A 27,328-nucleotide genomic window follows, 5' to 3' on the forward strand; every position below is an offset into this window, starting at 1 on the left:
GATATTGAGAGGTGGAGGACCGAGGCAAAAGCCAAAGGATCTACACACACATGGTCATGGCTGAATATTGGTCGTCGATCTATAATGTGATAAGACCTGGGAAAACAAATTTTAAGATGCCTATAACTATCACAGAATAGTATAGTTTACGAGTAATTTTGTCCAAAAACTCTAAACTTTGTATTAAATATGTTATAAATGATATAAGACTTTGGATTGCTGATGTCAACATGTTTTCATTTTCAATTCGACTGGAAACATATTAACATCAAATGTTCTCTCTCTCTCTATCTCTCTCTCTACATGTGCAGGGTCCCCATTGTGTTTAATAATCTGAGCATTTTAGGCTCTTGCAACAATGATAAGATTATACTCGTAAAAATTTTCTTATCATTTCCATCGTGATAGGTGTTAGAATTGAATTTTTTTAAAATGAGTTATAGCGATTTTATTTAACACTAAGTCAAAATAATATTCTAGTCAACTCAAGTTTGCTTAAAAAAAATTATCCCAAGATTTATCCTTAATAACCAAAGACTCTTTAATAAAAGATGACTGACTATCAAATATATAATTATATATATGAAATATTAGAGTACATGTAATGCCATGAAAGCAACCTCAAGCCCACGACTAAATCTTAGTATCACTTCTGTCATGTATGAGTCCTTAGATGTGATTTTTCCTTTTATTTTGTTTATCAACAACCATCTATATTTAACTTTTTAATCTCTACTTTTTTTTTTTTATAATGTTTGTTAAGCTCGAAAATAATAATTATTCAGTAACTTATATTTTTTAAAAGCAAAAGTATCAGTCATTCTTTTTTTCTTTTTTTCGGTAAGTTAGAGTACTCTCAAGTCACTTTGGATTCAAGATTAATCTCTGTCGAGTCGGAAGCGTTAAGATTAAAGTTCTTTCAACAAATGCGTTTCCCAGGATTTGAACTTGTGTTCCCCTTCATATGGAAATAAGACCACTTACCATTTCAATCAACAGCTTGTTGGTAGTACTGGTCATTCTTTATTAATTGTGCTTTTGGTATATGTCCTACAACTTTGAATCATGAGTGTTTAAGTATGTTGTTATTCGGTCGCATTAGATTATTTAACTTTGGATGTCTTTTGGGATATTTTAACTGTGATTAGAAATTTGTATTCTGGTTGCCTATCAGGGCATCAAGAGAATGAAATAATTTCTTTCTGCTATTTTTTTTTTTTAAAAAAGCAGAGAGAGAATGGAATTATTATCAACTAGTAAAAATTCAGGATTTGATAACGTTAACTTACTTCTATCCTTAACAACCAAAGACTTTTAAGGTATTAAATAAATTTTGACATTTTTAAAACCCTTACAAGTCTTTCAAAACAGTGTAACCTGAAACTCCCACACTTGCAAACAGCAGCAAGAGTAGTAGTAGCAGCTCAAATACATACATGAGAAATATCAACATTAAATTATTATTATCATCGCCCATCTGCAATCTCAAAAGCTATTTGTTTCTGTATGCTATCATATCCAGCTAAAGTGTTGGCAATAGCATTTCCATATCCACCGTCAAAGCCAGCTGAAGTGCTAGCACTAGCATTCCTATATCCAGCAGCTACATGAACAAGCAAGTATTCACATTCTTCAGACATCATATCCTCTCCCTTTACCCATGGATGCTTTTTCATAGCAATTAGACCTTCTAATTCCATCACTACTTCTTTCATAGTTGGTCTTTCCTCTCCATTAACTCTAATGCACCTCCTTGTCAAGAAAGCAACTTCCTTTAGTTGCTCTGCGTTTCTCACATCCAACACTCGCTTGTCAAGAATCTTCCGCAAGTTGTCTTCTTTCATCAAAGATGCAAAGTGCATAGCTAAATTTCTCTCTTCTGGCCTATTGAATCCAACTGCTTTATTTCCAGTGATCAGCTCCACAAGCACAACTCCAAAGCTATAGACATCACTTTTTTCGTTCAACTGACCAGTGAGGAGGTACTCTGAATCCAAATATCCTAATGTCCATTGAACCACTGCAGTAATCTGAGTTTCATCTAGAGGAACAAGTCTTGAAGCTCCTAAGTCAGAAACTTTTGCTCTATAATTGTGATCCAATAGTACATTAGTAGATTTAATATCGCGATGAATAATCAGGATAGAAGCAGTAGAGTGTAAATATAAATGGCCCCGGCTGTTTCTGCAGCTATCCTTAATCAGGTCTCCCATGAAAGAGAGTACTCATTCTTTATTGGGTCTATATGGTCAAGGAGGGTGCCATTGTCCACAAACTCGTAAACTAACAAAGGAACTTCAGTTTCAAGACAACACCCCAGAAGTTTAACCACATTTCTATGGTTGATTTGGGAAAGTACAGCCACTTCATTGATAAAATCCTTAATTTGTCTGGGATCCCCGCCTATTCTGGACCTTTTTATGGCAACATGTGTATTATCCGGTAATATACCCTTGTAAACCGTGCCTTGTCCCCCAAGACCAAGAATTCTACTTTCATCAAAGTTATTTGTGGCAATTTTAAGCTCATCTTCCGTAAAAATCTTGGTTCTATCAGCGTATTCTTGCTGTTGATGAAGTTGCTGCAGCATATTTCCTCCATTTTGGTCAAAATACTTTCTTCTAAGTCGTTTTAATGCTCTTTGCTTGTGCCCCCAGCATAATGTGGAGATCAATGTGAAGACAACAAGAAAGGCTACAGAAACGCCTGCAAAAAACGTCGTTCAAGATATTATCCAGTGTAGCTACTAAGTAGTGGAGTGTTTGTCGATAAACCATGGTTTTGAACCCTAAATGTTACTGCTTTGTTATTTCCCATCACCCCCCGGTTCAGTAGCCTTGATTTTCTATCTTGTTGTACGTTTGGGTTTAGATTGGGTTTAGATTAGGTATAACTCAACAATCAGTTTTTATATATAAATATATATATAATTTATTTAAAAATTAAAGATATTAAATTATTTTTTATGCACTCTCTAGTACATTTATTTTATTACTGATTGATGCTCTGCTTGTATGACCGCTTCATCTCAGACTATGCTTAACAAATTAAAACTTATAGCTATTCAATACACTTTGATGTGATTACGATTTGTAAATGAAAATTAAAAACTATGTTAAAAACTTCTAGGAACGATTTGCTGAGATTAAGATTAATGTTGCGTTTGGATGAAGCGAAAAATTTTGAAAAAATAAAATAAAAGGAATAAAAATAAAGAAAACAATAAAAAATATTATTACATATCTTATTTGGATGGATGAGAGAAAATATATAGGAAAAAAATGTCACAATGAAGATACTTATTATATTTATAATAAAATTGTATCAAAATAAATATTATTCAAATATTTTCATGCAAGAATATCTGAAATATATATTTTCATTCGGGCAAAAAAATATCTTCATTTTGTATAAAAAAAAAAATCTTCATACCTCCATCTTAAAATCAAATAATTTTAAAATAAAAAAATAATTTTTTATTTAAAAAATCAAATAATTTTTTGTATTTAAAAATATGTTTTAAAAATCAAATAATAAATTGAAAGACAAAAATCAAATGATATATGTTTAAAAAAATATTTTTTGATATTTCTTTCCTCTTTTTTTTTCTGGGAAAATTAGGGAGAGGGACCTAGTGGCGACAATAATTATGGGGGAAGATCTTAAAAGCTGTATTTATTTGGGAGGACCAAATACTAGAATATAAATTTAAAATTACCAATTTGCCCTTAACAAAATCCCATATATTATCTATAACCATATCCTATAATTTTTTTAACAAAATAATTAAATTTTATTCAAATTAAATTTTATTAACAAAATAATTAAATTTTATTCAAATTAATTCAAACTAATTGGAATTACGAAGTTACAAAACAATTATAAATAATTAAATTCAATTCAATTAGTAAGTAATACTAATTAATTTATTCTTCCATTAGTTTTTTTCAAAAATGAAACTCCTATTTTAAGCTTCCTAAATAATGAGCTTATCAAAATTGTATAGCTGAATTAAAAATTAAAAATATATATAACTTATCCATAATTAATAAGAACAAAAAATATCATGTAGGTTTAAACTTGAATTTTCTTACTCAAACTATTATATTTATAACTACTTTTATTATGACAAATATTTATTAATATAATGAATTTCTTATGTCATTTTTTATTTTAAATTTTAAATTTTATTAAATAAGAGGATTCAACTTATTCAAATAAAATAATAGTACAAAATTGACAAGCAAATATGTGGAACAACTTTTTTTTTGTGAATGGAGAACTTTACTGCCCTGCTTATTTTTCAGAAAGCCCACAAAAAATTATTAATTAAAAATAATGGAAAAATAAATTAGTTAATGTTGGCTATTAATTTAATTAATTTGAATCAGTGTCTGACTTTAAAATTTAAATTAGTTTGAATTAATTCAAATAAATTGTAATTATTCTACTAAATGGTATGAAAATTATAGGAAGTGGTGAGAGAATATAGGGGTTGTGGTGTGAATAGGGGTGAGTTTAATCTTTTTAAGTTTATATTTTAATATTTGGTCTTTTTAAATAATTAAAGTTTTTAAGATCCTTTCTAATAAATATCTTTTTCTCCTGGTCCTTCTCTCTAATTTTTCCTTCTTCTTTTTTCTCTCGCGCCCAAACAAGAAAAAAAACTCCCATCCTCCGGGATTTCTTTCCTCACGTTTTTTTTCCCATCCAAACATGGGGTGAGGGTTAGTTAGTATTCTTACCCAATGAAATTTCCGTGATCCATCCATATAGCCGTCACCTCAATAACCCGGCGGACAAGAGCACGTATAATTTCCCTCCACATTGTGGCATCTCCTACTGCAGCGATGCTTCCCGTCGCACTCATTAATATCTGCAAATTCAATCCTCAAGCTCATTATTATACATATCTCATATATTTTATATATATATATTTATATATCTAAGCACAGCTTTATGTATATAAAGATAAATCTAAATATTATTATACACGTCTTTGGCAATAAAAAGCAGACGAGTGAGAACCTTATCAAACACTTTGTTTTGGGGAATTACAGCAAAAGCTGATAGGCTTACCCTTGCAGGCTGTATCATGGTGGGAGAGGTAGGGGTTGCCTCTGAAACCTTCTTTACAAACGCAGTAATACCCAATACCGCTTTCTGAGTCTTTGCATCTACTGTTTTGCTTGCAGGCAAATCTGCTTTCATCTTTCTTGGCTTCATCACATGTCTGATTAGAAACAACCCAATCCACAACGACGGGAAACTCTGTTCTGTTGCTGAGATCAAGCAGGTCTCGATACGAGAAGTTGAAGGATCCTTCCTTGGCCATAAACGCATAGCCACAAGGGTTAAAATCAAGCACGTCCATGTAGTTCTCAGAACTGTATATACTGATATTATAGTTCCAGATGGCTTTGGGGAAACTGGTCTGGCAGCATCCCACACCAGAACATGCCCCGTCTTGAAAACTCGTCTTGTTACTGCAACTCAACGCGCAGCCAGTTATGAACCTGCTTCTCAGGTCCCTGATGAAAGCGTAAGTGTCACAGCCCACCACAGTGAACCTGTTCTTGGTGTTTGACATAGAAAACTTGTCATTGAACCACATTGAGTTCCAGTAAAAGGGGAAGTTTGAATCATAACAATGTTTGGAAACGTTTGCTGAGACGGTTAATTCAGGAGGATCAATGGAGATGTTGAGAACTGGTATATTACTGCCGTAAACCAAACTTTTGGGTTTTCCAGATGATGGGGACGTGGTGGTTGTGCAGTTGAGGAAGAACATTTCGTCTCTGTAACAGTTCTCGCTAGTGCCCAAGGGATAGGGGATGCTCACGTTCCCACACGTGGTGTTGCAACCCGGTTTTGCTTGGGCCGCCGCCGTGACCGCCGCCGTGCAGACCAGTAATGCCAGTTTCAAATGCATTATTGCGGGCAAGCCCATCTTTAATTTCTAATCGGTATATTCAGGAATGAGTTAAAGCTAGGTAGCAAGGTGTTATATATAGATCACTTAGAATCCTGACTATTTATCGAGTGCACCAAGTTCATTTCATGGGTATAATGACATACAAGGATCGACGAAGGAAGGGGCTTGTAGATCGACGACCTGGTCGTAATCTCTGTTCTTCCACGCGAAATGTTACAGTAACTTTGATGGTAACATTTCTAACTTTGGTACACATGAAGGGAAGTTCCTGAAAGGTAAAATGAGTGAGAAAATCTTTCCCGAAGTTCCTGAAAGGTAAAATGAGTGAGAAAATCTTTCCCTAACATGTTTGGTTCAACAGATCTTGTCTTCTTAGAGAACCATGCTTCCCCCAAGGAAGTAGGTCTTCTCCCTTTAGGTTACGGAACTGGGTTTCCTTCACCGGATTCAAAGTTTGTCCCCATTTCGCCCCGAGTTGTCAAATATTCTGTTCATCGGTACGGTTTGTTGCTAAAGCAGTGAAGCCGTTGGGGATTGTGTTCAACACCACCGAATTCAGACCAAGCCCTTGCATAAATTGACGCTGCTGTCTGCATGTTTTTCAACTCATCTGGGTGTTGTACCTGAAGTTTGAAGCCATGAAGCTTGTGGCCTTGACGCCTTTATCCCTCTCCAGATCCATCCGACGATTTTATTTCAATCATATATTTTTTTATGTGTAATTTTGACGGATAAACATGTAATTCTTTTACTTTATTTTTTCCTTTCCAATTTTTTCATGCCTTCATAGTGAACAGTGCATCTCTCTTCCCTTCTCATTCGTAAATATGATGCATTTTGATACGTAAGGAAGGGTTTCATGCCAGTTATTTCTCCTTCTGCTTCCTCCTTCTCCTCTTTCGTTCTTAAATACTATCTCCGGTTTTTAATATAAAATTTTTTTAAAATTTTATTTATCCTATTTACTTATTTATTTTTTAAGATAGTTTTTCTAATAATAATGGTTCTAGTAAATAAGCTTGATTAGCAAGAATATTTTAAAAAAATATTTATTATAAATAAATAATTTAATTTATTTTTTTAATTTACTTAAATTAGTTAGTTAGCTTCTATATTTAGGACCGGAAGTAGTATAAATCCTTCTAACCAAATATGATCTTAATATAACCTTTGTCATGCATGAGTCCTTGGTTGTAACTTCCCCTATTTTGTCGTAAAAAAAACCCTCTATGCCTTAGTTACTCATATTTATTGAACGCGTCAAAAGTTTGTAGCATTCAGAGAGCTTACACAGAGTAACTATGCAAAGTTGTGAACATACAGACTGATGTCTACGACAGAGGACACCATCAGTCGTATGTGCAAGAATGTTGAACTTCAGAGAATTGTTATCACGGCTTGCTTTTAATTTCAATCTCTCTCTCTCTCTCTCTCTCTCTATAATACTTGTTATGCTCGAAAAATAATAATTATTCAGTAATTTTTATTTTTAAAAATAAAAGTAGGGAGGACTGGAAGGAAAATAATTATTAAAAAGTTTTATAACAACTAAATAGTTGATAAGTTTTAGTGAAAGAAATGGCAATATTTTATTAAGACTTTTTGGTAATTATTATTTTTTTTCAGACCTCATAATTTTTCCATGGAAGTATTAGTCATTTTTTTATGCTCTAAATATCATGTTAATTTTGTTTTCATTGTCCTTTAGTGTATGTCCGACGATGTTGAATGACGAGTGTTTGGATTATGTCGCCGTTATCTGTTTGCCTTATATTATTATGGGAGAATTACAATGAGGTCCCACGTAATTAAAAAACAAGTCCCAGAGGTTGTCATTTTCACTGTAGGACTTGTTATTACAGGCTGCTCAGGTTGTTACTTGGGACTTTGTAGTGATTATTTCTCTTATGTGGGACTTGAATGTAATTCTCCCTATTATTATAGTTCGTATATTTTTTTGAAGGATTAAATTTTTTTAAAAAGATAAAATGAATTGGAGTTTTATATTTAGAATTAAATAAAAAGTCAAACTGATTCTTTTGAATATACTTTAATTGATTAGAATTTAATTTGCATTCCAGTTCTCTATCACGAACATAGAATGGAATCATTTCTTTATGCTGTTATTAAAGAAAATACATACAGAGAGAGAGTGTGTGGAAACATGATCAACTGGTAAACATTCAACATTTGATAGTTTTAATTTACTTCTATAATCTATTCTTAATAACCAAAGGTTTTAAAATATCAAATAAATTTGAACATTTTTAAAATGCTTACAAGTATTTCAAGACGGCATCACCTAAAACTCCTACCATTTCGAAGAGTTGAAAGAATTAGCTCACACACATACGAAATACTAATATTGAATCATGATCATCGCCCATCTTCAATCTCAAATGCTATTTCTCTCTGTATGCTATCATAGACAGTTGAAGTGCTAGCACTAGCATTTCCGTACCCATCAGTTACATGACCAAACAAGTATTCACATTCCTCAGACATCATATCCTCTCGCTTTCCCCAAGGATGTTTTTTCATAGAAATTAGACCCTCTAGTTCCATTGCTACTTCTTTCATAGTCGGCCTTTCCTCTCCATTAACCCTGATGCATTTCCTTGCCAAGAAAGCAACTTCTTTTAGCTGCTCTTCATTCTTCTGATCTAACACTCGCTTGTCAAGAATCTCCCACAAGTTGTCTTCTTTCAGTGAAGATGCAAAGTGCATAGCCAAATTTCTTTGTTCTGGCTTGTTGAAGTCAACTGCTTTATTTCCGGTGACTAGCTCCACAAGTACAACCCCAAAGCTATAAACATCACTTTTCTCATTCAATTGACCCGTAAGGAGGTATTCTGGATCCAAATATCCTAATGTTCCTTGGACGACGGTAGTAACTTGAGTTTCATCAAGAGGAATAAGTCTTGAGGCTCCAAAGTCAGAAACTTTTGCCCTATGATTGTGATCTAATAGTATGTTGGCAGATTTAATATCGCGATGAATAATTGGAATAGAAGCAGCAGAGTGTAAATATGAGATGGCTTCGGCCGTTTCTACAGCAATCCTTAATCTAGTCTCCCATGAAAGAGGATGCTCATTCTTTAGTGGGTCTATATGTTCAAGAAGTGTGCCATTGTCCACATACTCATAAACTAATAAAGGAACTTCCGTTTCAAGACAACACCCAAAAAGTTTGACCACACTCCTATGGTTAATTTGGGAAAGTACAGCCACTTCATTGATAAAATCCTTAATCTGTCTAGGATCCCCACCTATTCTGGACTTTTTGATGGCAACAAGCGTGTTATCTGGTAATATACCCTCATAAACTGTGCCTTGTCCTCCACGGCCAAGAATTCTACTTTCATCAAAGTTGTTTGTAGCAGTTTTAAGCTCATCTTCAGAAAAAATCTTGGCTCTATCAGTATGTCCTTGTTGTTGATAAATTTGCTGCAGCAGATAATTTCCTCCATTTTGCTCAAAATACTTCCTTCTAAGTTGTTTTAGTGATCTTTGCTTGTGTCCCCAGCATAATGTGGAGACAAATGTGAAGACAAAAAGGAAGGCAACAGAAATGCCTGCAAACAAAGTTCAAAATATTATCTAGATGTAAACTATGGTTTTGGACACTAAATAATGCTAGTATGCTTTGTTTACTTCCCATGATCCCCCGGTCCAATATATTGTCTTGATTCTCTCTTGTGGGTAGAGAGATAAAGAAGCTGTGCGTGGCAATGCTTTGAATAAAAATAAACTATTCTTTAAAAATGGAAATGAGGCGTGCAAATTAACCAATGTGACATGACTGAAGTAATTTGTTTGTTTGCGATTGACACATCTTAAAAAAGATAATGACATGTCATTATAAAGCTGCTGATGTCACTGACTTTTGCGACGTTATACTGCAGCTGCGAGGTCTGTTGGCTTTTATTTTTTTATTCAAGGAATGGGATGACAAAGTATTTCTAAATCCAAATCAAATCGCCATCATTTTAACACAGTTAGCTAAATATATATATAATTAATTACTTAGCATTCTCACCCAATGAGATTTCCATGAAAGGGAATTTGCAGCCTGATCCGTCGATATAGCCGTCGCCTCTGTAACCCGGCGGACAAGAACACGTATAATTTCCTTCCACATTGTGGCATCTCCTGCTGCAGCGATGCTTGCCGTCATCGCACTCGTTAATATCTGCAAGATTAATGTAATGTTTAAGCTCATTATACAAATCTGATATCTCTAAGCACAGGAGCTATATCCCAAACAAACATAGCGGAAGAGCTTGCTTATTATATCTCTTTGGCATTTAAAAGCAAATAGGAGTGAGAAGAGCCAACAAAGCTGAATGTAGCGCACGCATATAGACAAATAAACATGGTTTGAAAGTTAAAAACAGAAGCTTTGTTCGGAAAGCTGAGGCGTATATACCTTTGCAGCCAAAAAGGTAGGGGTTGCCTGTGAAACCTTCTTTGCAAACGCAGTGGTACCCTATACCACTTTCTGAGCCATTGCATATACTGTTTTGCTTGCAGGCATAGCTGCTCGGATCTTTCTGGGCTTCATGGCATGTCTGATTGGCAACAGCCCAATCCACAACAACGGGAAACTGTGTTCTGTTGCCGAGATCTCGCAGGTCTCGATGTGAGAAGTTGAAGGATCCTTCCTTGGCAACAAAGGCATAGCCGCAAGGGTTGAAGTTACGCACGTCCGTGTAGTTGTCAAAACTCTTCAAGGTGATCTTATAGTTCATGATGGCTTCGGGGAAATTGGTCTGGCAGCATCCCACACCAGAGCATGCCCCCTCCTCGAACCTCGTCCAGCTCGTGCAACTCAACGAGCAGCCTGTCATAAAGCTGCTGTTCAGGTCCCGGAAGTGAGCGTAGGTGTCACAGCCCACCACCGTGAATCTGTTCTTCGTGTTTGATATTGCAAAGTTCCTGAACCAAATTGAGTGCCACGGAAACCCATGCTTTGAATTATAGCAGTGCTTGGAAACATTATCCGAGAAGGTCAATTCAGGAGGATCAATGGAGATGTCCAGAACTGGTAAGTTAGTACCGTAAATCAAACTTGTTGTGGCTTGTCCAGATGATGTCGTGGTGGTTGTGCAGTTCACGAAAAACCTTTCATTCATGTAGCAGTTCTTGCTGGTGCCAAAGGGATAGGGGATGCTCACGTTCCCACAAGTGTCTTCGCAACCACGTTTCGTTTGGGCCGCCGCCGCCGCCGCCGTGCAGACCAGCAAAACCAGTTTAAAGTGCAGGGCACTCAAACTCATCTCGGAGATTTGTGGTGTGGATCTATATGCAGGAATAATTAAGAGCTAGGTAGGATGGTATTACATATAGAACACGAAGCTTCGTTTGTAATGACGCACAAGGACGAAGGAAGGAGCTCGTAGATCGACGACTTGACCTGGTTTTCCACGGTGCATATCCAAATCATTGTCACAAAAGGTCTTGGTCTTCTGTCTTTGGTTGTGTTTGGCACGAGGGATTTGAAGAGAAAAAAAAGAGGAAGAGGGATTTTACTCATCTTCGCTTGTTTGGTAACACCCAAAATTCGTAGGAGGGAAGGAAAAATTTTCCCTTATAACTCTCCTCTCCCCTTATAACTCTCCCCTCCAAAATTTGGGGGGATTTGAAGGGAAAATATATACTTCTATTTTGTTTTGACTAAATTGTCCATGGCTTTTTAAAATATTCTTATCCTATTTTTTTTGCCTTTCTTCCTTGTCCCATCTCACCTAATATTAAGTAAAAATTAACTAATAGTGCCATAAAAACTTATTCTTTCAATGAGTTGTGTGCGTGTGTGTATATGTAATATATATATATATATATATATTAAGTTTAGTTATTATTACATATATATTATAATTATAATATTTATAATTATTATGCCATGTATACTGGAAGCATGGTTATAACTTATAAACGATACTTTTACATAATAAATGCAACTTATTATTATATTTTATTAAACATTATGAAAGGAGGAATACAAAAACAACTAAAATTGAATAAAGATAAAATTGTCTATATAAAAATATTTTTCCTCCTTTCCCCTCCTAAACTAAATAAGATAATAACATTACAATCTATCTCTTTCTTCTTCTTCTTCTTTTTCCGGATCAATACAGGTGACTCAATATTAAAATCTTTTTCATTCCCTCACTTTCCATTCTATCGATTAAAATCCCTCCTCTTCCCTTCTTTCCATTAAGCCAAAGAGACCCTTATAGCTTACTTATGAAACTCCGGTCAAAATTAACGTACGCTTCGTCGCTTCCTTTGCCTGGCTTTTCTTTTGTCAAGTTTTTCCACAAAGACTTTGTATACCTAGCCCCGTTCGCGTGTGGAATGGTTCCACTCTCCACTTTGCTTCCCGTTAATTTCCCTTCACTTGCGCAAAACGGCACCTTTTTGCATTTCCCTCGTGGAAGACCCTTGATGCAGAGATTTACTGGTTTTTCATCCTTCATTTGGTGATCCGTCTCGAAGGTACCTTTTTTTTATATAATAAAATTTAGATGAGTTGGGTTGCTGATCGGCTCATCAGAGTTAATATATGCCTTCAAATTTAAAGAGCGCTTATAGAAATATTTAAAGATCACCTATCAATAAGGTCCTCTTATTGGCAGTCGGATTTGAATTCATGGCTCACGATATTATGGTTTATAAGTAAATTTCTTATCAACTGAATCAATTATTGTTGGCAATTTTTATTTTTTTTATTTTCTCCGCCAAGTATCATCTCCTTGTATTTGAATTTAAAAAAGTTGGGACTTCATATAATATAATGTAGCTAAAAAATGTTCGTATCATTCTTCTAAGTTATGAAATTATGTATCGAAGTTTCGTAGTTACATGCATAATCTATTTTATGAACGCATAATATCGTATTTGGTTTAAGCAAACATTTTAAGCAACAACGTGTAGCTAGGAGTCTCTCAAACATGGGCTATAGATATTCAGGACTCAGGAGCCTAAGCTAAGCTAGAGAGTTAATTACAATATAAGATCACTAGAAGGCCACCTCTATGTCGCCACGTTTAAGTGAAAGCCTGATCATTCAAGTACGCATGTAATGATGCACAAGGGTGTTTGGAAATCTCCTTGAAAACCATTTTTACGATTAATATATGATCAAATTTTTATTACATATTTGTTTAATGCAGCATAAAAAATTACTTAAAATAGACTAGTCTAAAACCGTAAAACACGTGTCCAAATCATTTTCGCAGCATGATATCGAGCCATGAACGCCATACGCATATATATATATATATATATATATATATATATATAGGGCCCTTCTCTCCTTCCAAAATTACGTGTTTACTTTGTTTCTCTCTCTCTCTCTCTCTCTCTCTATAAATATATATTATTTTTAATCCTTAATATAAGAGCTAGTTGACTAATTTGAGTAGATTAAAAAAAATTTATTAAGTTAGTTATTTGTAATAAATGAGTATTTTCTTCCCTAAAATACTCTTGCAAATTAAGTGTATTAGGTTTAACATTTGATAAAACTTTTAATATATATAACTACTACAAGGACTACTTTAGAAAAAAAAAATAAATAAATATGAGAGACAAAGTGGATTGGGATATTATATTTAGAAACAAATTGAAAGTCAAACCAGCCTTTGTATTACGGATTCAAGGTAGTATACATATATATATATATACATACTCCTCCGGTCCTAATTATAAGACCCAATTGACTTATTTGAGGAGATTAAGGAAGTAAGTTAAGTTGGTTATTTATAATAATAAGTGTTGTTATTCCTAAAATATCCTTGCTAATTAAGTATATTGGCTAAAACTATCATTATTAGAAGGATTATCTTGGAAAAAAATGTATAAATATAAGAGAGAAAATGGATTGGGTCTTATAATTAGGACCAAATAAAAAGTCAAATTGGGTCTTATAATAAGGACTGGAGGAGTATCTTTTATTATAAGCATCTAGTTCTTCCTCTTACTTTATGTAATTTCAACTGGTTGCAGCTATTTTTAATCAAATAAGTATATGTACATGTACGTATACGTGTACATACAGTATTGATTCTATTTATAGGGATTAAGACCTATTAATATTTGACACCTATCAAAGCAGGGAAGCAGCTAGGGGTTGTGTTCAACACCACCAAATTCAGACGAAGTCCGGCCCCTGCATAAATTGACGCTGTTGTCTGCCTGTCCTATACGCCTATAGCTGTTTTTTTCCCTCCTCTATATATACAATTTAAATAATACATGCGCGGGCACAAACATGTTAAAATTATGTTCAAGGCTTTATCCAAACATGATGTGTGGCGCCGCTACTAATTAAAACAACTTCTTGTCGACCGAACTCATCGATCTGTGTGTTATGTACTTGAGGTTTGAATGCATGGTGCACGTGGCACCTTAATGCTTTTGTCCCTCTCCAGATCCATCCTATGATTTTATTTTTGGAATCATACTGATGATCAGTCCATCTCTCTTTCCATCTCATTCCTTTGTATGGAGCATTTTGGACATGTAAGGTACTGCTATTTTTTTTTCCCCAATCTGCTTCTCCTCCTCTTTTCCTCTTCTAAAAATAAATTCCTTCCAACCGAATATGATCTTAATATAACTTTTGTCATGTACGAGTCCTTAGATGTAACTTTTCCGTTTATTTTGTTGTAAACAACTCTATATATGCCTTAATTATTCGTATGCATTATTGCGCACACATCAAGTTTGTAGCATGGCGCTTACGTGGAGTAACTATTTAAACAAGCAGATAAGACAGAACACATCGATCAATTGTATATATGTCCAAAAATCTTGAATGAACTTCAGAGAATTATTATCAGGGCTTGCTTTTATATACATATATATGATGGTTGTAATACTCAAAAAAGTAATTATTATTCAGTAATTAATATTTTTTAAAGTAAAAGTATTAGTCATTATTTTAACATGTAAACATTATGTTCTCTCTGTATAAAATAACCGGGACCTGGGGGGTGAGGAGAGAGACTCAAATCATTATCAACTCGTAGAACTTCGGGATTTGATAATGTTAACTTACTTTTATTCTTAATAACCGAACATTTTTAAAATCCCTACAAGTCCTTTCAAAACAACGTAATTACCTGAAACTCCTACATTGGCACAGAGTAGAAAGAGTAGCAGCTAAAGCACATGACAAATACTAACATTAAATGATCATCGCCCATCTGCAATCTCAAATTCCATTTGTTTCTGTATGCTATCATAGCCAGCTAAAGTGTCGGCACTAGCATTCCCATAGCCACCATTATAGCCAGCTGAAGTGCCAGCAGGAGCATTCCCATATCTGCTAGCCACGTGACCAAGCAAATATTCACATACTTCAGACATCATATCCTCTCCCTTTACCCAAGGATGCTTTTTCACGGCAATTAGACCCTCTAATTCCATCGCTACTTCTTTCATAGTCGGTCTTTCCTCTCCATTAACTCTAATGCACCTCCTTGCCAAGAAAGCAACTTCCTTTAGTTGCTCTGCGTTCTTCACATCCAACACTCGCTTGTCAAGAATCTTCCGCAAGTTGTCTTCCTTCATCAAAGATGCAAAGTGCATAGCTAAATTTCTCTCTTCTGGCCTATTGAATTCAACTGCTTTATTTCCGGTGATTAGCTCCACAAGTACAACTCCAAAGCTATAGACATCACTTTTCTCATTCAGCTGACCTGTGAAGAGGTACTCCGGATCCAAATAACCTAATGTCCCTTGAACCACTGTAGTAATTTGAGTTTCATCTAGAGGAACAAGTTTTGAGGCTCCAAAGTCAGAAACTTTCGCTCTATGATTATGATCTAATAGTATGTTGGTAGATTTAATATCACGATGAATAATTGGAATAGAAGCAGCATAATGTAAATATGAGATGGCCCCGGCTGTTTCTGCAGCAATCCTTAATCGGGTCTCCCATGAAAGAGAGTTCTTGTTTTTTAGTGGGTCTATATGTTCAAGAAGGGTGCCATTGTCTACAAACTCATACACTAACAAAGGAACTTCAGTTTCAAGACAACATCCGAAAAGTTTAACCACATTCCTATGGTTGATTTGAGAAAGTACAGCCACTTCATTGATAAAATCCTTTATTTGCCTGTGATTTCCACTAATTCTGGACTTCTTTATGGCAACATGCCTGTTATCTGACAATATACCCTTGTAAACCGTACCTTGCCCTCCACGACCAAGGATTCTGCTTTCATCGAAGTTGTTTGTTGCAATTTTGAGCTCGTCTTCGGAAAAAATCTTGGTCCTATCAGTATGTCCTTGTTGTCGATAAATTTGCTGCAGCATATAATTTCCTCCATTTTGCTCAAAATACATTCTTCTAAGTCGCTTTAGTGATCTTTGCTTGTGTCCCCAGCATAATGTGAAGACAAATGTGAATAGAACTAGTAAGGCTAAAGAAATGCCTGCAAACAAAGTTCAAAACATTAGCTACACTCCATATATAATTTCTTTGAAAATTAAGGATATCAATTATTTGTGTGATTGATTTGGTCGGATGATTCGAACGTTAAGGGTGAATTAATTAGTATTCTTACCCAATGAAATTTGCATGAGAGGGAATTTGCAGCCTGATCCATCGATATAGCCGTCGCCTCTATAACCCGGCGGACACGAACAAGTATAATTTCCTTCCACATTATGGCATCTTCTGCTGCAGCGATTCTTTACGTCGCACTCATTAATATCTGCAAAATTAATCGTTAAGCTCATTATAGTTATACATATCCCTTTGTTGGAATATTTTCAAAATGAACATGATGTGTTTTTTTGGAAAAGTCACATGCTTATAACTATGGAATTTATATGAAGAGTTGTGTATGGAATGGGCAAACCAACCAAGGTCATGTTTCTTTAGTTTTTACAGACAACTAATGGCAGGTCATAACTGAAATTAAAGAAGAAGAAGTGATAAACCACCAGTTGATGGAAAGTTGTATTGTTTTATTTAAGAAAAACCTACGCAGTACATGGATGTGACTCTTTATGAAAAAAGTTATTTTAAATAACTTTTAATTATTAAAAGTATGTTGCTTCATCAACCACATGATTATGACTTTAAATTGAAAAAGTATGTTGTTTCATGAGACATCTCTTCAAGGCATCACTTCACCATCTATGTATACTTCTCACTGTTATTTTATATAAACAACACCCAAAAAATACAACATTAAACACATTACCTTTATCTTTGAGTGAACACAGGAATAAAGTCAAATTATCACTTTATAAAAGTCATTGTAGCGTCGACTTAAGTTTTGGCAGTGCAAATCATACTCAAGGGTTTTTATTATATTTTAAAGAAAAGTTACCGATCAACTCAATTTGTTTCCTAAGACTGAAATAAACACAGATGAATTAAGCCTAAAGAAAGTAGAGTTACACGCGCCTTGAAGATTACATGCCCAATTTTCTTCTATATCTTTTCTCCTTCTACTCTTCAAATAACCATCGCAAGTATACCTCTAAGCATAGCTATATAAAAGTCAAACTTGCACTAGATGTTATATCTCAACCAAAGAAAGTCATTTCTTAGGTAATTAAAAGCAAAAGAGTGAGAACCAGCAGCAAAAGAGGCAAAGCTGAATGCACACGACATAATCTAATTAAACATATAGAGCAAAAATAACGTGGTCGAAAGTTGAAAACGGAGTAGCTTTGTGACATACCTTTGCAGCCAAGATCGGGGTGAGAGAGGTAGGGGTTGCCTCTGAAACCTTCTTTACAAACGCAGCAGTACCCCATACCGCCTTCTGAGCTTTTGCATATACTGTTTTGCTTGCAGGCGTAGCTGCTCGGATCTTTCTGGGCTTCATGGCATGTCTGATTGGCAACAGCCCAATCCAGGACGAGGGGAAACTGTGTTCTGTTGCTGAGATCAAGCAGGTCTCGATATGAGAAGTTGAAGGATCCTTCCTTGGCAACAAAGGCATAGCCGCAAGGGTTGAAGTTATGCACGTCCGTGTAGTTGCGAGAACTCGTCAAAGTGATACTATAGCTCATGATGGCATCGGGGAAATTGGTCTGGCAGCATCCCACACCAGAGCACGCCCCCTCCTCGAACCTCGTCCTGCTCGTGCAACTCAACATGCAGCCTGTTGTAAAGCTGCTGTCCATGTCCGTGAAGGAAGCGTGGGTGTCACAGCCCACCACTGTGAAGCTGTTCTTCGTGTTTGATATTGAAAATTTCCCGAACTGAATTAGGTGCGACCCAAACCCACGCTTTGAATTATAGCAGTGCTTGTAAACATTATTCGAGACGGTCAATTCAGGTGGATCAACGGAGATGTCCAGAACTGGTTTGTTACCACCGTAAATCAAACTTGTTTTGGCTTGTCCAGACGATGTCGTGGTGGTTGTGCAGTTCACGAAAAATCTCTCATTCATGTAGCAGTTCTTGCTGGAGCCAAAGGGATAGGGGATGCTCACGTTCCCACACTTGTTGTCGCAACCAGGTTTAGTTTGGGCCTCCGCCGTCGCCGCCGTCGTGCAGATCAAATACCAGTTTCAAATGCAAGGCATTCATCAAACCCATCTCTCTGATCGATATATCCCGGATTTCTGGTGTGGCTATACAGTAAATAATAAGAGCTAGATATATAGCTAGATATCTATTATATATAGAACACTTTCAAATCCGGATCATTCGAGTACGCGAAGCTTCGTCTGTAATGACGCACAAGGACGAAGGAAGGAGCTTGCATTGTAGATGGACGACCTGATGATCTTAATTTTTGTTTTTCCACAGCACGTCCAAATCATTAACGCAGGACGATATTGAGAGGTGGAGGACCCAGGCAAAAGCCAAAGGATCTACACACAAACGTTCATGGCTGACCATTATTGGTCGTCGATCTATAATGTGAGAAGACCTGGGAAAACAAATTTTAAGATGCCTATAACTATCACAGAATAGTATAGTTTACGAGTAATTTTGTCCAAAAACTCTAAGACTTGTATTAAATATGTTATAAATGAGAGAAGACTTTGGATTGCTGATGTCAACATGTTTTCCATTATTTCAATTCGACTGAAAACATATTACTCCTCCTCCGATCCTAAATATAAAACCCTTATACTAGTATATATAGGAGTCTTATATTTAAGACTGGGAAAGTAACATCAAATGTTCTCTCTCTCTCTACATGCTCGCTCCCCATTGTGTTTAATAATCTGATCATTTTAGGCTCTTGGAAGAATGATAAGATTATACTCGTAAAAATTTTCTCATCATTTCCATCGTGATAGGTGTTAGAATTGAATTTTTTTTTTAAAAAAAATGAGTTATCGCGATTTTATTTAACACTAAGTCAAAATAAGCTTCTAGTCAACCTCAAGTTTGCTTTAAAATATAAAATAAAAAATGATCCCCCGATTTATCCTTAATAACCAAAGACTCTCTAATAAAAGATGACTGACTATCAAATATATAATTATATATATATATGAAATATTAGAGTACAACTCAATGTAATGCCATGAAAGCAACCTCAAGCCCACGACTAAATCTTAATATAACTTCTGTCATGTATGAGTCCTTAGATGTAATTTTTCCTTTTATTTTGTTTATCCACAACCATCTATATATAACTTAGTCATATGCTGTCGCTTTTAATCTCTACTTTTTTTTATAATGTTTGTTAAGCTTGAAAAATAATAATTATTCAGTAATTTATATTTTTTAAAAGCAATAGTATCAGTCATTCCTTTTTCTTTTTTTTTTGGTATAGGTCAAAGTATCCCAAGTCATTTTAGACTTGAGACTAATCTCTGTCGAGGTGTGAGTGTTAAGATTAAAACCCTTCTAACAAGTGCCTTTCTTAGGATTCGAATTTATGTTCTCTTCCTTACAGGGGTAAGACCACTTACCATCGATCTCAACCAACAGCTTGTCGGTAATATCAATCATTCTTTATTAATCGTCTTTTTTATGTCCTACAACATTGAATCATGAGTGTTTAAGTATGCTGTTATTCGTTCGCATTAGATTTTAACTTTGGATGTTGTCTTTTGGGATATTTTAACTTTGATTAGAATTTTGTATTCTGGTTGCCTATCAGGGCATCAAGAGAACGAAATAATTTCTTTCTGCTATTTAAAAAAAAAAAACAGAGAGAGAGAGAATGGAATTATTATCAACTGGTAAAAATTCAGGATTTGATAACGTTAACTTACTTTTATCCTTAACAACAAAAGACTTCTAAGGTATTAAATAAATTCTGACATTTTTAAAACCCTTACATGTCTTTCAAAACAGTGTAACCTGAAACTCCTACACTTGCAAACAGCGGAAAGAGTAGTAGTGGCAGCTCAAATACATACATGAGAAATATCAACATTAAATTATTACTATCATCGCCCATCTGCAATCTCAAACGCTATTTGTTTCTGTATGTTATCATATCCAGCTAAAGTGTTGGCACTAGCATTCCCATATCCACCGTCAAAGCCAGCTGAAGTGCTAGCACTAGCATTCCTATATCCAGCAGCTACATGATCAAGCAAGTATTCACATTCTTCAGACATCATATCCTCTCCCTTTACCCAAGGATGCTTTTTCATAGCAATTAGACCTTCTAATTCCATCGCTACTTCTTTCATAGTTGGTCTTTCCTCTCCATTAACTCTAATGCACCTCCTTGTCAAGAAAGCAACTTCCTTTAGTTGCTCTGCGTTCTTCACATCCAACACTTGCTTGTCAAGAATCTTCCACAAGTTGTCTTCTTTCATCAAAGATGCAAAGTGCATAGCTAAATTTCTCTCTCCTGGCCTATTGAATTCAACTGCTTTATTTCCAGTGACTAGTTCTGCAAGCACAACTCCAAAGCTATAGACATCACTTTTCTCGTTCAACTGACCTGTGAGGAGGTACTCTGGATCCAAATATCCTAATGTCCCTTGAACCACAGTAGTAATTTGAGTTTCATCAAGAGGAACAAGTCTTGAGGCTCCAAAGTCAGAAACTTTCGCTCTATGATTATGATCTAATAGTATATTGGCAGATTTAATATCACGATGGATAATTGGAATAGAAGCAGCATAATGTAAATATGAGATGGCCCCGGCTGTTTCTGCAGCAATCCTTAATCGGTTCTCCCATGAAAGAAAGTGCTCATTCTTTGTCGGGTTTATATGGTCAAGGAGGGTGCCATTATCCACAAACTCGTAAACTAACAAAGGAACTTCAGTTTCAAGGCAACACCCCAGAAGTTTAACCACATTTCTATGGTTGATTTGGGAAAGTACAGCCACTTCATTGATAAAATCCTTAATTTGTCTGGGATCCCCGCCTATTCTGGACCTTTTTATGGCAACATGTGTATTATCCGGTAATATACCCTTGTAAACCGTGCCTTGTCCCCCAAGACCAAGAATTCTACTTTCATCAAAGTTATTTGTGGCAATTTTAAGCTCATCTTCCGTAAAAATCTTGGTTCTATCAGCGTATTCTTGCTGTTGATGAAGTTGCTGCAGCATATTTCCCCCATTTTGGTCAAAATACTTTCTTCTAAGTCGTTTTAATGCTCTTTGCTTGTGCCCCCAGCATAATGTGGAGATCAATGTGAAGACAACAAGAAAGGCTACAGAAACGCCTGCAAACAATGTCGTTCAAGATATTATCCAGGGTAGCTACTAAGTAGTGGAGTGTTTGTCGATAAACCATGGTTTTGAACCCTAAATGTTACTGCTTTGTTATTTCCCATCACCCCCCGGTTCAGTAGCCTTGATTTTCTATCTTCTTGTACGTTTGGGTTTAGATTGGGTATAACTCAACAATCAGTTATATATTTTTATATATATAATTTATTTAAAAATTAAAGATATTAAATTATTTTTTATGCACTCTCTAGTACATTTATTTTATTACTTATTGAGGCTCTGCTTGTATGACTGCTTCATTTCAGACCATGTTTAATAAATTAAAATTTATAACTAGTCTATTCAATACATTTTGATGTGACTACGATTTGTAAATGAAAATAAAAAACTATGTTAAAAATTTCTAGGAACGATTTGCTGAGATTAAGATCAATGGTGCGTTTGGATGAAGCGAAAAATTTTGAAAAAATAAAATAAAAGGAATAAAAATAAAAAATATTATTACATATCTTATTTGGATGGATGAGAGAAAACATATAGAAAAGAAAATAAACAAATGTCACAATGACGATACCTATTATGTCTTTATTATTATTTATAATAAAATTGTATCAAAATAAATATTATTCAAATATTTTCATGTAAGAATATCTGAAAAATATATTTTCATTCGGGCAAAAAAATATTTTCATACCTGTATTTTAAAATCAAATAATTTTAAAATAAAAAATAATTTTTATTAAAAACAAATAATTTTGTGCATTTAAAAATATGTTTTAAAAATCAAATAATAAATTGAAAGACAAAAATCAAACGATATATGTTAAAAAATATTTTTTGGGATTTCTTTCCTCTCATTTTTTTTTTCCTCTCGTCCAAACAAGAAACAAAACATCCATCCTCTGGGATTTCTTTCCTCTCACGTTTCCCTCCCATCCAAACATGAGGTAAGGGTTAATTAGTATTCTTACCCAATGAAATTTCCATGAGAGGAAATTTGCAACCTGATCCATCAATATAGCCGTCACCTCTATAACCCGGCGGACAAGAGCACGTATAATTTCCCTCCACATTGTGGCATCTCCTACTGCAGAGATGCTGCCCGTCGCACTCATTAATATCTGCAAATTCAATCCTCAAGCTCATTATTATACATATCTCATATATATATATATATATATAAGCACAGCTTTATATATATAAAGATAAATCAAAATATTATTATACATATCTTTGGCAATAAAGAGCACACGAGTAAGAACCTTATCAAACACTTTGTTTTGGAGAATTACTGCAAAGGCTGATAGGCTTACCTTTGCAGGCTGTATCATGGTGAGAGAGGTAGGGGTTGCCTCTGAAACCTTCTTTACAAACGCAGTAATGCCCAATACCACTTTCTGAGTCTTTGCATCTACTGTTTTGCTTGCAGGAAAATCTGCTTTCATCTTTCTGGGCCTCATCACATGTCTGATTGGAAACAACCCAATCCACAACGACGGGAAACGCTGTTCTGTTGCCGAGATCAAGCAGGTCTCGATACGAGAAGTTGAAGGATCCTTCCTTGGCAAGAAACGCATAGCCACAAGGGTTAAAATCAAGCACGTCCGTGTAGTTCTCAGAACTGTATAAAGTGATATTATAGTTCCAGATGGCTTTGGGGAAATTGGTCTGGCAGCATCCCACACCAGAACATGCCCCGTCTTCAAAACTCGTCTTGTTACTGCAACTCAACACGCAGCCAGTCATGAACCTGCTTCTCCGGTCCCTGATGAAAGCGAAAGTGTCACAGCCCACCACAGTGAACCTGTTCTTGGTGTTTGACATAGAAAACTTGTCATTGAACCACATTGAGTTCCAGGCAAAGGAGAAGTTTGAATCATAACAATGTTTGGAAACGTGTGCTGAGACGGTTAATTCAGGAGGATCAATGGAGATGTTGAGAACTGGTATATTAGTGCCGTGAATCAAACTTGTCGTGGGTTTTCCAGATGATGGGGACGTGGTGGTTGTGCAGTTTAGGAAGAACGTTTCGTCTATGTAACAGTTCTCGCTAGTGCCAAAGGGATAGGGGATGCTCACGTTCCCACAAGTGGTGTTGCAACCCGGTTTTGTTTGGGCCGCCGCCGTGACCGCCGCCGTGCAGATCAGTAATGCCAGTTTCAAATGCATTATTGCTGTCAAACCCATCTTTAATTTCTGATCGGTATATTCAGGAATGAGTTAAAGCTAGGTAGCAAGGTACTACATATAGATGACTTGGAATCCTGATTATTTTTGGAGCGCATCAAGTTAATTTCATCGGTATAATGACGTACAAGGATCGACGAAGGAAGGAGCTTGTAGATCGACGACCTGATCGTAATCTCCGTTCTTCCACGCGAGTCCAAATCTTTGATGCAACACGATAGTGACTAGCGAGCCATGGACGACCGCAGCGTAGGGCCTCCTCTCCTTCTAGATGTTGCTTTAATTTTGAAACACTTGCCAGAATTACGTTTACTTTTATTTTTTTTTATTTTGAGCATGTAGTTTTTGCTCTTTGTTTATATATTTTCAACTCGTTTGCAAATCTTTTAATCATGTACAATTTTTTTTTCAGTTTTTGAATTCCCAATGGCCTTCAATATATATATATATACCACCTCAGGTCCTTAATATAAGACCTAATTAACTAATCTGGGGAGATCAAAAAAGTTAATTAAGTTTGTTATTTATAGTAAATAGATGTTGTCTTGTCTAAAACATCTTTATTAATAATGTGTGTTTAAATTATTCATTGATAATAACTACATAACATATGCAACTACTATAAGGATTACTTGAATGCACATTAAAATAGATAAATATTAAAAATAAAATAAATTAAAATTTTATATTTAAGACCATATTAAATGTGAAACTAGCTCCTAAGTTTTCACTACTAACGAAGATACTGCAACTAACCAAAAAAATATCATTGATTGACCCATTCCAAATATTTTTCTCTCTGACTTGTTTTGATTCTTGTAAAAAGTCTATAAATTTGAACGAGTAAATACACCCATAAAGTATTGTACAAATTAAGGAGTGGATCTTAATTAAACTATATATACTACTATAATGTAATATGTTGTTTATTAATTTGAAATAATGTTGCAAAAATCCTACATGTTATCTCTGGTGTGGCAAAAATATCTATAAAGTATTATACCATGGTGCAATTTTGTCCATTAACACTTGAAAATGGTGAGGAAAAAAAATACTCAATCCATATAGAGACACATGTTGGCAAATGTTGACCATGAATCTTAGAAAGATTCAAATTTTATTTTCCTTGAAATATATAAATGTGCTAATTTTAATTGTGGAAGTGAGTACTTTTGCACTAAACCTGTTTACATCTCTCTTAATATATGGGGCTCATAATACTTACTTACCAGACATCTAATTTCTACTATGGATTAGGGATTTTCATGTTATTTTATAAAATTCATGGATAAAATTAATCATAATGTAATTTAAAATACTTGTAACTCCCCCAGCTTCCTTATAGAATGAGTATATTTGCCTTCTTAAATCAAAATTTTATAGGAAAAACTGAGGTGAAAAAAATCTCCCATTAAAAATTTCATTGATAATAAGGACTCAAACCAGAATATCGGTACTTTATATATACAAAATTTGCAAAGTATTCATAGCGTCCTTTTCACTGATAAAATTTTCAATGTGAGATTCTTTTTTAATCTCAGATTTGTATTAAAGATGCTATAAATGAGAAGACTTTGGGTGGCGATATTATTTGGTAACAATAACAAGATTATTAGAGTTTTCTGATCATTTCGATCGCGATAGGGGTTAAAATTTCCTTTTAAACTGAGTTAGTCAAAATAATATCGGACTCATCAATCTCAAGTTTCCTTAAAAAAATGAGCACAAGATTTATCATTAATAAGCTAACAACAAGACCCTTCGATTTTCTCTAAATTTAAACATTTTTAAAACTTCCAAGACAATAAGCATAATATAAAACTCATCCACCATTTGCAAATAGTCAGTGGAAAGGAAAATTTCAGATTATGGTATTTTATTTTTTTATTTCTTATATTAAAATACTATTTTTACGAACTGACAGTTACAATATTGATTTTTTTTTTACCTTGTTTCTTTCAAGATAAAAATTAAAATTTAATAAAAATGATAAAATTCGAATGTATTTTAGAAGCATGTAACCAGAGTTTCTCATGGAGCTAGCTTTGGTATGACATTACAAATTGAACTGCACGTTACACTTCAATAAATATAAATAATTTTTAATTAGAACCGGAGGTAATATATGATGACCTCAGCTTCTCTTCGGGTTGCAAACAAAGTACTAATATTTTGTGTTGAACTTACGAAAATAACCTTGTTGGGCTGTTTCAATAAAGCTTGAAGATGGATTCCTGTCTTCTTAGACCTTTCAAACCTCATTTAGATTCCTTGATGGCTCAATCTATCTCATTTCCAGATAATAGCAATAACATCTCTTCCACTTGTGGATTATATTCAGTTTATCTCCAGATAAGGAAATATATTCAAGCCAGAAGATTGATCATTTGTAATGCTCCAAACCAGGTTGAAGTGCAAACACATTAGTCATGGTCCTAATTCAAATTGAGCTTTTTTGTTAAATAATTTCGCATCTCGTGGCGTATAATTTATTCAATCTACTTCATGTACATTTGGCAGACATTATTGGCAGAATGGAGAATTCAAACTTTCCTCCCTCCCTTCCCCCCGGGGTATATGTATATATATTAAATACTCCTCCGGTCTTTAATATAGGACTCAATTCTTGAGTTAGTTTTGGTCCTAAATATAAGACATATTTCTCATATTTATCATTTTTATCTAAATTACCCATATGGATACTCCCTTAACCATAATCAAGTAGAAGAGGGAGAGAGAGTATTAAAAAAGATGATTATGGTATTTTAGGAAAAATGTGTCACTTTTCTTATAATTAACTAACTTACCTAACTTTCTTACTCTAACCAAATTAGTTAAATGGGTCTTATATTAAGGACCGGAAGAGTATATAATTAATGAATGAGGGCGAGCGTTTGATGGGGCGGCGATGTTTTGTGATAGGGAATGGAGAAAATCAACTCGCAACCAAACCCAGGGACGGCAAGGAAGGAGTTCAAGTCTTTGGGATTTTTCTTTTAAATTTAAATCACAACATATTTGAATTTAACAAATTATTTTACTTTACTTTGATTTAGGAGGTGTTTGGCAAAAACCAAAACTATAATTTGAAATACAAAACCATGGTTGAGGAATCCGACCACCCAAATGTGATTTTTTGTCAAAATCATTTTTTTTATTCAAATACTTTCATGTACTATGATTTTGCGTGCTTTTGTCGTACAAAATCATGGTTTTTTTTAGATGGAATTATAATTTTTCTAAATATATATTTAATCTTATATTTTGTAAGTGTATGTATATATGTTAGTTATATTTTGATGCATCTAACATTTTTAAATATTTTTTTATGTACATCTAACATCTTAAATTATTTTTTGATACTTGCAACATCACACATTGCATGTAAAATTACACTAAAAAATACTTTCGGTATTAGATACACTATAAAATACTTTAAAATACTCTATGCACATAAAAAAAAATTCAGGATGCTTGATGCACCTTCACCCTATAATGTAAACAAAAAAAATTATTTATTAATTTATTACTTTAAAAAATATAAATATAATTTTTTTAATT

At 34.6% G+C, this 27,328-nt stretch overlaps 4 protein-coding genes and 2 pseudogenes across 5 annotated transcripts; all 6 read right to left on the reverse strand.

The window, feature by feature from the left end:
• Positions 1 to 1,466: 1,466 nt before the first annotated feature.
• Positions 1,467 to 2,817, reverse strand: LOC114711359 (wall-associated receptor kinase 3-like; annotated as a pseudogene).
• Positions 2,818 to 4,741: 1,924 nt separating this feature from the next.
• On the reverse strand, positions 4,742 to 5,932 carry LOC114711360 (wall-associated receptor kinase 2-like). The gene is made up of 2 exons (XM_028895752.1): positions 5,039 to 5,932; positions 4,742 to 4,876 (listed from the first exon to the last, which is right to left on the reverse strand). The coding sequence occupies exons 1-2, from the start codon at positions 5,930 to 5,932 to the stop codon at positions 4,742 to 4,744; spliced, it is 1,029 nt and encodes a 342-aa protein (XP_028751585.1).
• A 2,246-nt stretch (positions 5,933 to 8,178) lies between these two features.
• LOC114711417 (wall-associated receptor kinase 3-like) lies at positions 8,179 to 17,722 on the reverse strand. Of its 2 annotated transcripts, none has more exons than XM_028895815.1 (3): positions 17,650 to 17,722; positions 9,975 to 10,127; positions 8,179 to 9,510 (listed from the first exon to the last, which is right to left on the reverse strand). In XM_028895815.1, exons 2-3 carry the CDS (start codon positions 9,988 to 9,990, stop codon positions 8,312 to 8,314), a joined length of 1,215 nt encoding a protein of 404 aa, XP_028751648.1. In that variant the 5' UTR covers positions 9,991 to 10,127; positions 17,650 to 17,722; the 3' UTR covers positions 8,179 to 8,311. The 2 variants fall into 2 exon arrangements, with proteins under 2 accessions (XP_028751648.1, XP_028751649.1); XM_028895816.1 differs by lacking the exon at positions 17,650 to 17,722 and adding an exon at positions 10,365 to 10,370.
• Positions 10,243 to 11,214, reverse strand: LOC114711362 (wall-associated receptor kinase 2-like). Its single transcript, XM_028895753.1, has one exon. The coding sequence runs from the start codon at positions 11,212 to 11,214 to the stop codon at positions 10,243 to 10,245; it is 972 nt and encodes a 323-aa protein (XP_028751586.1).
• LOC114711363 (putative wall-associated receptor kinase-like 16) lies at positions 15,143 to 18,367 on the reverse strand. The gene is made up of 3 exons (XM_028895754.1): positions 17,650 to 18,367; positions 16,519 to 16,668; positions 15,143 to 16,386 (listed from the first exon to the last, which is right to left on the reverse strand). The coding sequence occupies exons 1-3, from the start codon at positions 18,365 to 18,367 to the stop codon at positions 15,143 to 15,145; spliced, it is 2,112 nt and encodes a 703-aa protein (XP_028751587.1).
• Positions 18,368 to 20,332: 1,965 nt separating this feature from the next.
• LOC114711364 (wall-associated receptor kinase 2-like) lies at positions 20,333 to 23,767 on the reverse strand (annotated as a pseudogene).
• Positions 23,768 to 27,328: the final 3,561 nt, after the last annotated feature.

The sequence above is a fragment of the Neltuma alba genome, unplaced genomic scaffold (assembly GCF_004799145.2).
Source record: "Neltuma alba isolate B1F8T4 unplaced genomic scaffold, ASM479914v2 tig00011289_pilon, whole genome shotgun sequence".
Lineage (NCBI taxonomy): Eukaryota > Viridiplantae > Streptophyta > Magnoliopsida > Fabales > Fabaceae > Neltuma > Neltuma alba.

What these genes read in the sequence shown, in the direction of transcription:
- LOC114711360 (XM_028895752.1), bottom strand. Translation starts at nt 5,932, where the DNA reads ATGCATTTGAAACTGGCATTACTGGTCTGCACGGCGGCGGTCACGGCG. An exon ending in GTAATTCCCCAAAACAAAGT is followed by an intron (nt 4,877 to 5,038) that starts GTTTGATAAGGT and finishes TTGAATTTGCAG; the next exon opens with ATATTAATGAGTGCGACGGG.
- LOC114711362 (XM_028895753.1), bottom strand. Translation starts at nt 11,214, where the DNA reads ATGAGTTTGAGTGCCCTGCACTTTAAACTGGTTTTGCTGGTCTGCACG.
- LOC114711363 (XM_028895754.1), bottom strand. Translation starts at nt 18,367, where the DNA reads ATGAATGAGAGATTTTTCGTGAACTGCACAACCACCACGACATCGTCT. An exon ending in CCCCGATCTTGGCTGCAAAG is followed by an intron (nt 16,669 to 17,649) that starts GTATGTCACAAA and finishes TTAATTTTGCAG; the next exon opens with ATATTAATGAGTGCGACGTA. An exon ending in TCTCATGCAAATTTCATTGG is followed by an intron (nt 16,387 to 16,518) that starts GTAAGAATACTA and finishes CTTTGTTTGCAG; the next exon opens with GCATTTCTTTAGCCTTACTA.